General features: G+C 33.2%; 1 protein-coding gene across 4 annotated transcripts in view; it reads right to left on the bottom strand.

The window, feature by feature from the left end:
• Positions 1-890: 890 nt before the first annotated feature.
• LOC117169104 overlaps positions 891-16,629 on the bottom strand; it is a 293,285-nt gene continuing 277,546 nt past the window's right edge. For all 4 annotated transcript variants that reach the window (XM_033355248.1, XM_033355249.1, XM_033355246.1 and 1 more), the window contains one exon: positions 891-1,961. In XM_033355248.1, the coding sequence (XP_033211139.1) occupies positions 1,362-1,961 (600 nt within the window). In that variant the 3' untranslated portion in view covers positions 891-1,361. The remainder of the gene's footprint in view (positions 1,962-16,629) is intronic.

Genomic DNA, 16,629 nt, shown 5'->3' with positions numbered 1-16,629 from the left:
CAATGCAACTGAATTGGGAGATATTTCCACCCCCGCTGCCCAAATTTATGTTTTGTACTACGATTAGTATCCCGTACCATCCAAAACGCAAATGATAATGATTCATTTTTTAGGAATAATATAAAATAGTGTTACTTGCAGGGTTGCACGGGAAAAAAATTTTCGAGAGAAAAAATATAGATTAAAGGAAGTTCAGAACATATGACAGCAAGAATGGTCGTTTCCATAATCTTGAAGACCTATTCAATAGAACAATGGACTCTGCAGATCCAATTACATGGATCATAACTGCCGTGTATATAGCGCGCAATAAAATCTGTTTGGGCCTCCCGAAATCAGTAAAAAGTTAATTCAAGTCCCCAAAGTTACTGTTGTCAGTTATCCAGAATAAGGGGTTGAGTCAGATAATGAAAGAAAATCATCTGACGAACATTTTCATTCCCCCATTTTTAATTTTTAATTTTTTATCAAACAATCGTAATCGGCGATCCCGAAAACTCCCAAGTAAGCAACAAAAAGTGCAAATTAATTTTCTAAAAAGTTCCTTTTTTATTTATGTTTACGCCTACGACTGATTTTTAGAGTATAACGGGAACAAAAAATTTCGTATTGATGAGTTAAGGGGAAAAAATTATTTATTGATCTTTGAAAACGTACATAATTGAATATGAAATTCAACCACTATGTTAATACACAGTTTTGAAAATTGCACATGAATGATCACTTTCAAATTATTATCGTTAAAAATATATCAAATAAAATTAAAAGTTAAAAAAGTTAAAAAGTTGAAATTAGAATTAGATTTATTATTAGAAACAGTTTAAAGAATAAATTTGTTGATAATTAAATGTTTAAATCAAAAGTTCATACTTATTTCCTAATAAAATAATTTCATTTATTTAATTCAGTCTGTACAGCTGAAGTATTATTTTAAAAAGGTACCCAATTTTTCAAATTTACAGATATAAAAATAATTACAAATCAGTGCAACCTCTATGATAATGTCATCAGGTAACAAAACCTTCCTTGTATCCATAAAGGAAAGCAATTTTTTTCATGAGACTTACAGTCTGCTATGAATAGGTTTAAACTTTTCTGATGATTTCAATCATGAAAAATTATTTTCCTTATGCAGTAGAAGACGCTACTTCACTATGAAATACATCATTCATGCGCACGAAAAAAATTTACATTAATTTCCATGCATTCTGTTGACTTAACACCTGATAATAATCAACAGAATTGTATGACTGTAAAAATTAGACATTCGGCAACATATGGCGACATGACGGAAATAGGAATTATAGGTCAGGATGGCATGGATATTGATGAGTCGATAATTTACATCAAATCTTTTATACCTAATAACCACGATAGTCCACTACTCTTGTAGAGCTTTTATAATCATAATCCAATGGACCTGATGCCGAATAAGACGAAGGAGATAATGCAGAAGTTGTGTGTGGGCTATCAGTATCAAAAGAATCCGCAGAATAATGTTCTTCGTTAGTGGGTCGAATTAGCGAGCTGGACTTATGATGAGGCGCTGATTCTTGCTGGGAGGATGCCTGGTACAAATTGTTAGAATCACGAAGAACTTTGCTAAGTTGATTTATATTTTCAGAATGTTGAAGGCTATCCTGAAGACTTTCGCGATCGTGTTTGGTTCCAATGGAATGAGCTGCAGCTTCACTAGCCGCATGTGCGGCGTGCGCCGCAGCAGCTGCTGCATTGTTTTGAGCCTTTTGGGCCAAGGCTGCAGCCTTTTGAGCTGCAGCTTGTGTAGCTTCGAAGTCCACTCTTGCAGTTTCTAGTTGTTCGTCAATCGCATGAGCTCGAGCCTTGGCTTGACCAACCATAGTCGTCTGCGCAGCTAATTCAGCTGCAGCTTCAGAGGCAGCTTGAGTAGCGTGTTCTGCAGTTGCTTGAGCTGCATTCAGAGCAGTCGTTATTACTTGTACCTGTAAAAACAATAGACATTTTTAAAAAATGTTATAAGATAGGGAAATAAAATTGGTTAAATATTACATATAATACGAGTAGTTTGGTCAAAAAATGACTTTTTTCTAAAATTACAAATCTGCATTTTGGGGTCAGAATGACTTCTGATTTTTGACAGTAAAAACGAAAAAATGTAAACTTATTTTATTTTAGTAACCGCTTTAAATGAATGAAATAGATAGGCAGAGGTGTTTTGCTGGCAACTTTCGTTTGCAAAACAGATACCGATATTCCGAAAATGGTATTTACTTAGTTTCTTGATAAATTAAAACTTCCGGAATGGTATATTAGGATGTTATCTGTGTATTTTTATAAAAATACGATATTTATTTATTTCTAGTTTTTTTACTGAAAAAGAGAGAAAATAATGGGTTCATTAAAAAGGGTTCAGGATCGATTTCATATGAAATCAAGTAGTCTGATCCTAGTCATGTCACGGAATTGTTTGGGTTACGGGATTTTGAGGTGATGGGGCTTTTTTATTACGAGGTAAGGGAATTATGAAGCCATGAGGATATAGGATTACCAGTTTAAGGGAAGGAGGATGAAAAGGGTACTGGGTAAATAATTGTTGCGGTTTCAGTGGTTTATTGGGTTTTTTTGAGGTAACATATATCAAAATCCTGACGTGTAGGGGTTGAACGGGTTGCATATTCGGTTTAAGCGGTACAAAATACATAGGAATATTATACTGGCATCCAAGACTTAGAAAATATTTTTTTTGTGTGAGCCTGTTTAATATATTCCAGACCCAAACTATTCCGTGACATGACTAGGATCAGACTACTTGATTTCAAATGAAATATATAGGTATGCTTGTGAGATAGCAGGGATCCGAAGAATCATTAAGTTAAAAAAGATTGGCCCGCTCAAAAACCTATAGAAACTGGATAAAAAAATATTATTAACAAAGCGTTGGTAGAGCCGGCGAAAATTCTAGTTCCTCCTTTGCACATCAAACTCGGTTTGATGAATCTTTTCGTAAAAGCTTTGGATATGGAAGGTAAATGTCTTGCTTATTCATTCAAAAGATTCCCAACTTTATCGAGCGCGAAATTGAAAGAATGAATCTTTGATGGGCATTTAAATTCGAAATGTATTGTGAGATAAAACGTTAATTGCCACAATGAGTGTGAAGGAACGAGATGCATGGCTAAGCTTCAAGAATGTGGTTGAGAATTTCTTAGGTAATCACAAGAGTGACAACTACAAGGAGTTGATGTCTGACTTGCTCAAATCTACAAAAAAAATCGGTTGCTTGATGAGTTACAAGCTACACTTTCTTGATTTCGATATGGAAAACTTCCCAGAACATCTGGGAGATTACAGTGAGAAATAAGGAGAACGCTTCCATCAAGATATCATGGAAATGGAAATACGTTATCAAGGTAGATGGAATATGAATATTATGGCAGACTTTTGTTGGATGCTTAAAAAGGAAACTGTTCACAGTGGCAAGAAGCTGAGATTAAATCTGTTGCACAGATCTTTTGAGGACAAGAGAGTTCGAAAGAATATATATAATCGTTATCATGGCTCTACTGACGTCGATACTGATAACACTGATCAAACAAACTACCATGCTAACTAACTCACATCATTGTTCTGTTTTCCCAAACAAGATTTTTTTTCTGAGTGAGTTTACGGGATTTTGACGGAGGAAGGTGAAAATGGTACAGGGTAAACCATTTTTACGGTTTCAGTGGTTTATTGGGTGTTTTTGAAGTTATGTGAAAATGTTGACGTGTATGGGTTAAACAGGTTGCATAATTGGTTTAAGCGGGAAAAATACATAGGACTTTTTGTTTTTGATCAAAATTTTTTCCACGAACTTAGGGCTACATAAATGTTCAGGTGAATAATGTAAAAATTCACGAATTTTCTATTTTAAATTTTCTATTTTTGGAAGCAATTGACATAATTTAATTTTCTTTACTGGAGTTGGTAGGGAGAACTAAACTCTTTTAAAATCCACAAAGAAAATTTCAAAGAGTTAAAAATTACCAAAATTGCGTACATTTTTCGAGTTTCGTCCTCGCATAAACTATTTCTTCTTATAAAAACTTTTTTTCAATTAATTTTTTTTATATGATATATAACTATGAAGCTAATAAAAAAGGTGGTTGTTGATGTCTCAAGGAATTTAAAATTATATAATTGAAAAATATATACAGTTTTCAAATTCATGAATATCAGATCCTTTACAATTTAATTTAGAAAATTAATGAAATTATTATTTTTGTTGTTCTATTTTGATTTATTTTACTCCTTACTTTACTAGTTTAGCATGTTTCATTCGTTCACATTTTTCTGCTACGTCTCTTTCGAATACTGTTACTTCATTCCATGGATGTCTGAAGGTATTTGCGATGTATACTTTCCTGTCGTTGTTTTGTCCAATTTTTGCTTTCCACGCATAAGCTTTATGAATTCCAGTTATTCCTTGAACTTTTTCACACTATTTTTTCTTTCCTTCTCAAAAACTGGCAACTCCTACTGGTAAAAGCAGTATTAGATTATTAGCGCCAGTATACGTCTTCAGTTCTTGTACAAATGAATTGGATTCAACTCTAAATTCCAGATGTGGCATCTTTAAGTTATGATTAGTTGCAAAGTGTTTCAACAAGTTGCCAACGCCATCACAGGGCCCTTTTCTATTACCAGTTTCTGAAAAAAACCACTTCTTCTTGCAAAATGAATAACTAGATACGTAATACTGATAGCGATTTCTAAAGTGAGCTGCAGCTCCATCTGTTATTATTGTACTTTCTCTCAACTTCTCAGGATTCTAAGATTCTATAATTTTAATAATGCGACCCATTGCCAATAAAGCATATGCAGAATCATGCTTCTTATTATCGGAAACTACTGCATAACTTTTAGCTTTATGCACCTCGCTAGTAAGCAGCAGTAAATATCGATATCTGATAATTTTTCTAATGATTAATTTCAACTGCATCTTTAACCATTAACTTCCAATTCTCAGAAAAGTCACACTGCATTGTTAAATTATTTGAATTACTCTTAGCGAAATCTTTCTTCTCTTTGACAAACCTTTCAATAGAAGTCGTTCTCTTTTCTAGGCCATCTTTGCTCCTAATCGCAAAAACAATATCATTTGAACCGGTTCCCTCTAAAAATCCTACAGTTTGAAGCGTAATGCTTCTAGCTCCTGAACATTTTTTGTAATCTCCAAGCTGACAATCTTCGGTTACAAAACAACACATCACGTTAGGCAATATTTTATTCCGAATATCTTTGATATTCGCTCCATCTCTTCTCTAGTTTTTTAATCCAATAAGCATGAGTTTAAAAGTCACGCAATAAATGCAAAAACATTCCTCTTTTAAGGGGTCAATTTGAACCCATTTTGGTCGCAGAGAGTAAAATTTTGTCTTTCTAATTCTTACCTTCTGATTTCTTTCCGGAAACAGGTGAAATATTTCTCTAATACTTCGCGTTAAACATCTTTTTACTTTTTCAATTTCTTCGTCATTTTCCTTAATTGAAATTCCATCATTCTTATTTGAACCTTGTCTAGTACAATCCACGTGGTCACTTAAATAATATTCAAATGATAATTGCACCTCTACATCACTCCCAGGATATCCATTGTATGTAATATTTTTACAATTTTTCAAAGCTTTCTGAAAATGGGACACCCATTTGTCGCAAGGAGCGCATTTTTCTTTTGGCAATGATAAATTATAAACTTTTGAAAGTACACTAATCGTCGACTGCGCGAACGCATATATCATCTGTATCCTTTTTTCGCAAACATAGTTTGCTCGGGACCTTTCTTTGATGCTTGATAGATTTTTACAAGGCGAAAGACTCAATTTCCAATCTTAATTTTCATTATTTATGTCCTCAATCTGAAAATCGGTTGAAATTCTTCATCTTTATACTCTAACTCTTCCTTTTCACATACATTTACATCTTCCAACATTGGTTCTTCCTCATTGGAATTTGCCTGATTTGAAGACACGCGAAATTTGCCAATAATTCGGCGGTAACAATGTTTATAAATACTGTCGTTTGAAATGATTCTTCTTTCTAAGAAAAAATATACTAATAAAAAACCAAGTCGTGAAGCTGTACAAAAGGATCACTAAAATTGCTGTATATCACTTTATTGTACCTAGTTTCTAAGTCAGGGCATTTTTTCTCTTACTCGAATAAATTTATTTTAAAGAATTGGCCATTTTATTTTAACTAATGAAATGCAAAGAAAACAGTATCGAACACAGCAATTATTCAACACGATTTTTTTACTCCAGATATTTCCAAAGATGAAATGATACTAAATTATATATTCTATCTTTCCGGACTTCAGTTTGTTCTGACAGTGCATTCCATTCTATTTATATCAAACACATTTATTGAAAAATTCCGATTTATACATCAAATTAAAAAAAAAGTTAATTCGCCAAAAATAAGTTTTTCTACAGTAAGGAATAGTTTAGCGAGGACGAAACTCATAGGATATCTTCATCATATAATATTACAACAAATTTAAAAATAATGAACAAAAAATCGAAGGTGGCCTTCTTGAGAAAATTGACGTTTTAGTTTTTTAGAAAAATGTACCATTTTGGTAAGGTTAAACTTTGGTTCCCAAGCTAGAACATTAAAAAAACAAATTTGTGAATTTTTACATAATTCACCTGAATATTCATGTAGCCCTACCCGGTAAGAAGGCTTGCATTAAAAAGTATTGAAAAATTTCATTTATTCAGTGGTACCATGAGAAATATTGAATACTTCTGGATCCCGTTTTTGTCCTCCCGTTTCGAATCTCTACTACCGTAACGAGGGTAGGTCGACCAGGGAAGGTGTCCAGGGGGCATAGACTGGTTGAAACAATCTAAAAATTATTTTAGATAACTTTTTGTTTGCCTTTAACGAAATCGACAGAAGGATTTGAAGAAGAAAAAGAAGTGGCATGAAGTTTTAAAAGTAATTGTTGAAGCTATTTTATTTTGTGAATTGAATATTCTTGCACTTAGAGGTTAGAACAAACAAATTGGAAATCTTTAATCAGGCATTTTCATGAATTTAATAGAATTCTCTAGTCAATATAATTCAACTTAAAAAAATTGTATTAATAGTCACATAAAAGATTCCTGAACTTATTTTTCGCCAAAAATTCAAAATGAAATCATTGAGTTATTAGGGAATAAGGTTTCAAAAGTGATCATTGATCAAAGAAACCTGCTAAATACTTTTCTATGTTATTCGATTGCACATCAGATGTCTCCAAAAAAGAAATTTTGCAAAAAATAGAAAAATATAACTTACAATGGCATGTAAAAGTTTTGGGCCACCTCTTTTCTTATGACTAAATAAATTCTTTTCATTTTAATTATACTGGAGCTAAAATAATGACTCTTTTAAAGCTTGATTGTTTTCGAAACTCTGTTTAAAATAAGCCCAAGGTAAAGCCAATTTGTCAACTTTTTTAATAGATATGGAAAAATAGTGTAAATTCCAATGTTTTCTTAAATTTTCAGTAACTTCCGAAATAGTCAACATTTTAAAATATTTTTGGGCTCATTTTGAAGTTTGTTTTCAACGCATCACAACATCTCACGAGTATAAATTGTAAAAAACTTCTTTTCGAATTGCAAGAACAGGAAGTTGTAACAAAAAAGTTGGAAAAATTAAAATATTATTTTTAGTGACAAAAATATTTTCGTAAAATATATGAAACATATAATTATGAAGTTTCTATGTAATTTCCCTAAAATATATATTTATTTAACTTTTATTCTGATTTGCCTACAGATAAGATGTTTTTAAATTTATCAAACTTTTTTATCACAACTTCAAGTTCTTGCAAATCGAAAATAAATTTTTTACAATTTATACTCGCAAGCTGCTGTGATACGGTAAAAAAAGCTTCAAAAAGAGCCTAAGAACATTGAAAAATGTTGACTATTTCGGAAGTTATTAAAAATTTAAGAAAAGATTTAGATTTACACTATTTTTTCAATCTCTACTTAAAAACTAGACAAATTGGCTTCACCCTGGGCTTATTTTTAAATGAATTTTGAAAACAATCAACCTTTTAAAGAGACATTTTTTCAGCTCCTGTATAATTAAAATTAAGATAATTTATTCAGTCATAAATAAAGAGGTGGCCCAAAACTTTTGCACGCTACTGTAAATATTGAGGATGTTAGAGATGAAGGATGTGATAATGGGTAAAGCATGTCTGGAAAATATCAAGCAGTGAAAGTCAAATTTTGAAATTTAACGAATATTCTACGTATATTCCTTGTGAGACTCACAGCTTGAATTTGGTCGGAAACAAAGCGTAACAAAGGTTTTGATTCCGAAATTCAGGACACTGAAAAATTAGCAGGGAGTGTAGGTATTGAAGTAAGTTTCCCCGATAAAAGGAATCATAAAAAAAGAAAAAGGACATCGACTAATCAGAAGATGATAGCGCAATCTCAATTCACGACAACAATTTGATTCACAAATGAACAATTTCTAGACACATTTATTACACAATTAAACTGTCGTTTTGAAGAAACAAACGAGATGGTTTCCAATTTTTTTTCTTTACGGCGAAACTTTGAAACAAGACAGCGCTGCTTATCTAAAAATATACACAGAAAAATTAGCACAAAAATATGATAAAATGCTTTACGATTTTCATTAAATTAAATCGTATCCCAATATCCACATTATACTACGTATATTTTTAACTTTGCCAGTTACACTTTCTTCAAACGAAAGAAGTTTCATAAACTTAAGCTAATAAAAACCTATTTTAATTTTACTATGGAAAAAATGCGAGTAACAAGTATCACAAAGATATCAATTGAAAACGAAGTTGCAAAAGCGATAGAGCTCAACGACTTGATAGACAAATTTGCAGGTGTAAACGTTAGAAGGCAGGAATTGTTACGTTAGTGAACAAATTATAATTTTAACATGTGAAATTAGTTTTTAATATGAAAAACATTTATTTAAGGCCATGTAACGTATGGCTCACACGACCAGATTCCTAACTAACCCTCACTTTTTTTATTTCCCAACTGGTCATAAATTTTAATAATGATGAAGAGAGAAAAAAAAATATTTGCAACGAAAAACTTCATTCATTCAATTTGCATTCAATTTCGCTACTTTTATTTACGGTTTTTTAATAATGTTAATAATAATAATGTTTTTAATAATAAGGTAAAAAGCTTTTTAAAACATATCATCGTTCATTTTGCGATGTCAGGATTAATTTTCACACAGAAAGTTATGGTGAAAAATCATTTTTTTTATTTTATCCTGGTTTTATATTTATGTAATTGATTATATTTGAACAAAGCGAACATTTTACGATTAAGAGATGTATTCTTGTGTACAACTCAACTACATTTTTCCAATTTCATGCTTTTGGAGCGTGTTCTAATGCTTTAAACGAAAATTGTGTTTTTAATTTTTTGGTTTTTACGTCTGACAGCTCCGATCGGCTTTGAAAGGGATTGGACTATTATTATTTTCACACCGTCTAATGAGGATTAAAAAACAAAGGACAGGAACGGCATTCTTAGGGACTCAAAATTTTAACTACCTTTTAATGCAAGGCTTCTTCCGGGGCAAGTTCGTGAAAACCAATTTTGATCAAAAACAAAAAATACGTGTCTCATTTTTTACTTAGAAAGTAATACCCATAGAACAACTCGTGCGCGCATGTTTCATGCACGGGGATGCCAACACAAAATACTTACAAGAATGCACCACATCTAAGAGCATTCTTTGGATGCGCCTTTAGTGCGTGTAGAATGCGTTGCCTATGACAGCATGTATAAAATCACCCCGTGACGGAATTCCGATCTAACCGAATCATACATGCGTGCACTATGAATGCAGTTATAAATCTGCTAAAGTAAATATAAATTTATTATTATTATTCATCAAAAAGTGTTTGAAATTTCGAATTCAAATAAATACGAAGAAGAGAGTTAAAAACATTATTTTGTGCAAAATAAAAAAAAAATATTTAAAAAAAATAAAATTAAGTTAAAATTGAGTTCAAAAATAAGACTAAAACAGAAAAATACATGTTCATTAAAAACATATAAGAACTTATGATTAACTAAATAAAATGTATGAAATCGAAACACAAAAAGAAATTTTTCAATCAAATAATTGAATTTTAAACAATAAAAGCTAAATTTACAATAAAAATGGAATGTTTACATTTTCAGGTAAAAAATTAATTTTTAGCTAAAAGTAAACAAAGATTTTTGAACAAACAGTTAACATTTTAGACAAAATGATGAATATTTAATTACTAATTGTGTAATTACTATTTATTTAATAAAAATAATTCTTTTCAATGCCCATTTTGAATTCAGTGCCAACCGCGAACAAGGTAAGCGCGTCCCTAACGCAAGCGCAGTAGCTAATGGCGGCTACATTGCCATCACTGGCGGACTTTATAGTGCTTATTCTCCGAAGTTTAACGACTCTAAAGTAATGCCAGTTCGGTGGTTTAACGCTTCGGTCGAATATTTAAATTCGATGAAGATTTATATTGATCTTGCATTCGACACAAGAATATTAAATAGGTTAGTATCCTCTGCGCGTGCAAAAAGGGTCTTAAAGTTGTTTACTTATAATAAAATGAAGTATCAAAAAGATTTAATTTGAAAGTTTTATTTCAGAAATGGAAAATTGTGACATATTTAATAGGGTAACTGAGAAAATTACGGAAGGGTAACCATTTTTTGCAGAAACAGTTGATATTTTGTAGCTTAGAATTTTATACATCTAATTTTTGTATTAATAAAAGCAAAACCTAACTTAAGAAAGAAAAGCCTTTATCTTTGATCTCAGACGATTTGATCTCCCTCGGTAATTAGTTCCGTTGCCCTATTAAATATGTGATAATTTTCCATTTCTGGAATAAAACTTTCAAATTAAATCTTTTTCGTACTTTATTTTATTACGAAAAAAAAAAATAATTTTAAAACCCTCTTCGCATGCGCACTGATTGCTTTCGTAATGCGCGCCTGCGTGTGCATTGAACGACATGCTGGCATATGCGTATTCATGGGCGATACATCTGCTTGCTGATCTGAACGCACGTCGTGCGTGAAAATATGCATGGCGTGCCTGCGCCATGCGTGCATGGTACGCTAGAATTGTTATCTGGGTATATTTCAACCCCAAACATTTCTCTGACTTCACCGGGGTCAGACTTCCTGATTTCATATGAAATTGGCCTCATGTCGATGGGCTTTAGGTGAAAATACGCAACTCACTGCGACAGATAGAAACTACGTACCTCGCGCATTAAGTACTAAGAATATGAAAATTTCTATATATTTAGTATAGAGTGCGCGAGACATGTAATGGGGCAAAGTGTCCCGTTAAACAAAGTGTAACGGTGTAATTTTTGTGTAAGCTGAAACCCACAGTTCACTACAGAAAATTAAGTATTCAAAAATTCAATGTCGTGCAAAAACGAGTTATATTATGTAAAACAAACAAATTACGTTTTTATTTATGATGAAGACTTCAGTTGTGACTTCTTGGTTAAGTGTTGATAAAACATATACCTTGAGGGCTGAAGAGAAAGGGGCAAAATGGGGAGGTTATTGGGTTTCTTTTCATAACGAAAACATCCATTCATAATACATGCGTTTCTTACAGGATGCTAAGAAATTACAAAAGGAAAACTTCTAAATTTAACTCCAACTACTGCTGCTGCTGCAGTGAAATATTATTTTATTTCAAAAATTTCACAAGTGCACCATGGCTTAACCACCCCCCCCCCCCATGTGCAGTTTAAAATATGAAAAAATAATTTAAAGTCTTTCCTGTATTTCATAGATATCCAATAATGTAATTTTCAGCAACTCGATAACCATATTACCCGCTATTGGCATTACATTTGTTTTCAACTTAGATTTAATTCATTATAATTTCCAAATGTTTTAATAATTAATTTACTATAGAAAATAAAAAGGAAGACCACTACGATTATGCTTTTTGTATAATTGTATGAATTCGTTTGTCAGAGAACCGCTATAGCATTTTTTATTTAAAGTATGTTATTAAATATGTGAATAAAAATATGAGGATGGAAGACAAGTGACGCATAGCTAGGGAATATTTAGGAAACTCAATTTTGTATGAAATCAATGATCGACAAAGTTAAAATTTACGTTTATTCAAAGCATTTATATCTTTTGTTAACAAAATTAAGTAAAGTGCGTGTTTAAAGTTACACACAGATAAAGATAGCGAAAAACTAAAAGCGGTTTGTAAAAGAACACGTAAGTGGGAAGCTCAAGGCCCGAAAATGGTACACATTTTTTGGTATAAGTACCTCACGAGTGTGAATCCTGCGTTAGCCAGGTGTTTTTAGGAGATATATAAAAATCCATATCTGATGTCCGTTTTTTACCTAAAGGTACAAAGTATATTTTGCCTAAAAAACAGACGCTGAAAACCCATATGAATTTCCGCCGATACACAGTGGTCTGAAATCGCGAAAAGTTGGTCAAAAGTATGAAATGTTCATGAAATAGGCCAAATTCCACAAACAAAATAGCGGATCCAATAAGGCGGACAAGTATGCTAAATAATTTTTTTATTTTCTTTTAAATTAGTATAAGGGGATTTTCACGGTCGTTGATTACGAATCCGATGTCAAAAACTAAAAAAAATGGCAGATCCAATATGGCGGGCGAGTATGCTGGATAAACTTTTGACTCTTTTTATAACTGATATAATGGAGTTTTCGAGCTCCCTTATAATGAATCTGATGCCTGCCGTATATGATCCATGCTTATTTTTATTCATTTTTTACATTAAATTCATAATCAGCAAGTCCAAAAACCCCCTTACACCAATTTAGAAAGAAATCTAAACTTTATTTAACATACCAGCTCTTCGCCAGCTCTTCCCAATTTCGTCCCTCTGTGCGCTTGTAAAATGTTCCCTTTAAATTTCTTTAAATTTCATTTCTTGTGCACGTAATTTCTTTGTTGCCTGATGCTGTAAAAAATAATAAATTATAAATCTGAAAATCATTGGTGAAAATATAATGAATGGTTAAAAAAACACTCGTGCTGTGAAACGCGCAGCCATCCCGTTACTTTAGAAAATGAGCCATACGCAGAGGCAGAAAAAATAACTCAGAAGCCGCGTCTGAAGGAATCCAAAGGTTTTCTTTCTTTAAATGAAAACTTGACACTATTATACGAATTTTACAACTTCAAACAGTATAGGATATCTTGGGATCACAACTATTGTGACATTGTACGAAAAATGTGATTATAAATCGATAAGAATTGCAGGAACTGTTTGTTTCCATGCTAAAAGCATACAAAGATGAAAAAAAATTAAGTAGTAGATAAGTAAATATATTCAACACACCTCCACGAACAGCCATTATATTGCAAAAAACGATTCATACTTTAGTAAAAAATTTCACACACTTTCAATACCATGTTTTGCGAGGAGTCTGTGACGGGTGCCATAGGCTACTGTAAGGCGGCACACATTCAACAGCTGGCGTCGTTTATACACGTGAGCCAGCTCTCTATTCTTTTGAAAAATACGCAGTGATTCCCTCTCTGAAATATTCTGCATTATTGACTCATACCGATGAATTTCAAATTTTCACTTTTGTCCAGCTTTTTCGAAATTTCGACCATTGTGCGATAGCCTGTCTCCAACAATTTCTAAGTGCATTACAGCTATCATTGCACATAAACATACGTAAACATACAAAAACTTGTACATGGCATACATTGAATAAAAGCAAGCGATTCCTTTCGTACCACATGACTATTTGCTTGAAGTCTTGAAAATTTACAAAATCTGCCCACGCATTATCGATTTTCTAAGTCGCGCTGTGATGTTCTGGGGTACAAGAATCAAATATTTTGATCATGGATTCAGAATACATGAGAACAAGGAAGCTCATCAAATGACCCATCTCCTATATATGGATGACCTAAAGCTATTCACTAGTTCGAACCACAAACTGCAGCAAGCGATCCATGTTCAAAGCATTTTTACAATCATAACCACATGAAATTCGAACTAGATAAATGCGGAACAGTGGTTTAAAACAAGAAGAGAATTTGTGATCGAAGAGCTAGAGTACAAGCTCGAAAATGACATCGAGCCAATGGAACCTATACATGCAGCCTATACAGCCAAAATCCGTAAGTTCAGCGAGCTAATGCATGAAGTAAAGACAATACGGAAGATTGTTAAATATGCATCTATTCATCCTGTTGTGACTTCGGCTACAGGCAATTAACAGGCAAAATGCACTAAGCAACTTGAACATTTAGGAGTCAGTACCAGGTAACAACGAGTTGATTGAGATGCATAGATTGGCATTAAGAAAAACGGACATTTCAATGCCTTTAAATGAGTACCAATTTCATTTTTGTCCGAAAAAATATTTAAATCGCATTGTCGGGATTGATTCTATTCAATGATTTTTCAACAGCATTAAATGGCATTGACGCGGTTCAATACTTAGTTTATGAAAGGCATAATGTTGCATACAGGTTGCATCTCGCCGAATAGCATTAAATGGCATTAAGTAGCCGAGTTCTACTCGAGTTAATCGGAGTGAGAGCGTATTTCTGATTCTTGAGTCATAATCGACACACAGTATTTATACAGATGACCCAACTGTGTGCCACACAAATGTATTTAAAAGCATGACATTGTATCGTTACTATATATCTCGCCAAATCTCAATGTTTCTAATAAGTAAGCAAAGTATGTAACTGAATCATTTTTATATACATTGCCTAGGCATTTTATATAAACCCTAGGCATTAAATATAATGCCCGGGACATGATAGGTAAAGTATATAATCTTGAATTTGAATATAATGATGTATTTAAAAAAGGGCCACATAAATTGGCAAAAATTATAGAATTCAATAAAGGTTTACTCGCTATGTATACAAACATGGCGCACTGAAATGATATTTTCATTCACACTGAACTTTTTCTTACTCATATACACTTATTGTTTTGATATTTTGTTTTGCAGGAACATTTAGAATTACCTCATCCCGTAAACAGAATCATGAATAAAATCATCAATTTTTAATTCACAATTTTTATCACTTGAAAACATTTTTTAAAAATAAATGCTTACTAAATTTTAATGAGATTTGTGACAGGGGATTTTTTAAATTATATTCACCCTTTATTATTTAATAAAAAATTTAATTTTTCAAATTACAGAAGTGCCATTTTTTTAAGACTTTCAGATTTATGAAAAAAGGTCTAACATTACTTACAATGCACACAATTTATATTATTCCAATGCTAATTTAGTTAATTTTGAATTTAATCTAAATTAGTTTCAAGCACTTTGTCCTGTTGTGAAGACATTCAAGCTTCAATATTCCGCGACCACCTTGACGGCGTGAGAGTTAGAGTCGCGGAACAGAAGACCTAAGATGCATGGTTTTGTTCATGAGCATAACCTTTCGTGTCCCGATATCAAGGGATCTGAGCTCGTTCTTCGTCCATGGTACCACTCCAAATGAATAGAATACTACCGGGACAACAAGCATTTTCGTTGCAGATACTTTGTTCCTCGCCGACAATTCGGAAGACCAAATCTGCCGGATAAGACGTTTGTATCTGCTTCGCAAAGTATTCTTTATAGATGTGACATCCTGAATGCGGCTCTGTAGCATACCCAGGTATGTAGAAGTCTCTTCAGGCCAAATGTGTCGTATAGCGCTTCCATCGACGAGCTTAGGGTCTTGAGGGATGCCATGAAGTTTTCCTCGGTTCAAATAAACCTTGGCGCATTTGTCTAACCCAAATTCCATTCCTACTGCCTCAGTATATCGTTCGACAATCCCTAGATCTAGATTTAGTTGCTCTTTGTTTTTAGCATAGATCTTAAGATCGTCCATGTAAAATACATGAGTAACTCGTACTTTCGATCTGCAGGTTTGCCGAAAAAGTACCCGTCGGAATTGCGAAGTGCTAGAAATAGTGACAATAATGTGAGGCAAAAGAGGAATGGCCTTATCGTGTCGCCCTGAAAGACACCTCTCTGAAACGTGAACTTGTAAGTTTTCACATGATTTTTTCCAGATGAGATTGTAAATCTGGTTTTCCAAAGTGGCAACAATCTCTCTATGCGCGTCACGATTTGCGGATGAACCTTCAAGCTTTCCAAAAGACAGATGATAAGTTTATGCGAGGTCGAATCGAAAGCTTTCTGGTAATCACCAGCCACTCCGGAATTGACTCTTCCGACTTTAAATATGAGATGAAAATACGGACCAAATGCTGATGGGTGGAAGGAAACTTCTTCCATCAGAAGCTTTTGATACAATCTGATCCCGGTGCGGAATACCATAGTTCTTCATCACTCTTAATACATTTTTCACCTCCTCGGTTGTGATGGGTGGGCATTCTTGATCAGGTGTTATGAGGGCATCACACAGCTCCTTGAAGCTATTTATATTTTCTGAGTCTTCATTCAGTCTATGCTGCACTTCGTAAACTTTTCTCCAAAAAAATTCGACCTCCTCTGGTTTGGCCGGGTCGTCGACAGTAACTGGAGGGTGTTGGAAGAATCGAGCTGGGTCAGACAATATGCTGCCT

This window comes from Belonocnema kinseyi, chromosome 3 (genome assembly GCF_010883055.1).
Source record: "Belonocnema kinseyi isolate 2016_QV_RU_SX_M_011 chromosome 3, B_treatae_v1, whole genome shotgun sequence".
Lineage (NCBI taxonomy): Eukaryota > Metazoa > Arthropoda > Insecta > Hymenoptera > Cynipidae > Belonocnema > Belonocnema kinseyi.
Note: the sequence above shows the minus strand (reverse complement) of the source record. Positions and strands in the feature narration are given on the sequence as shown.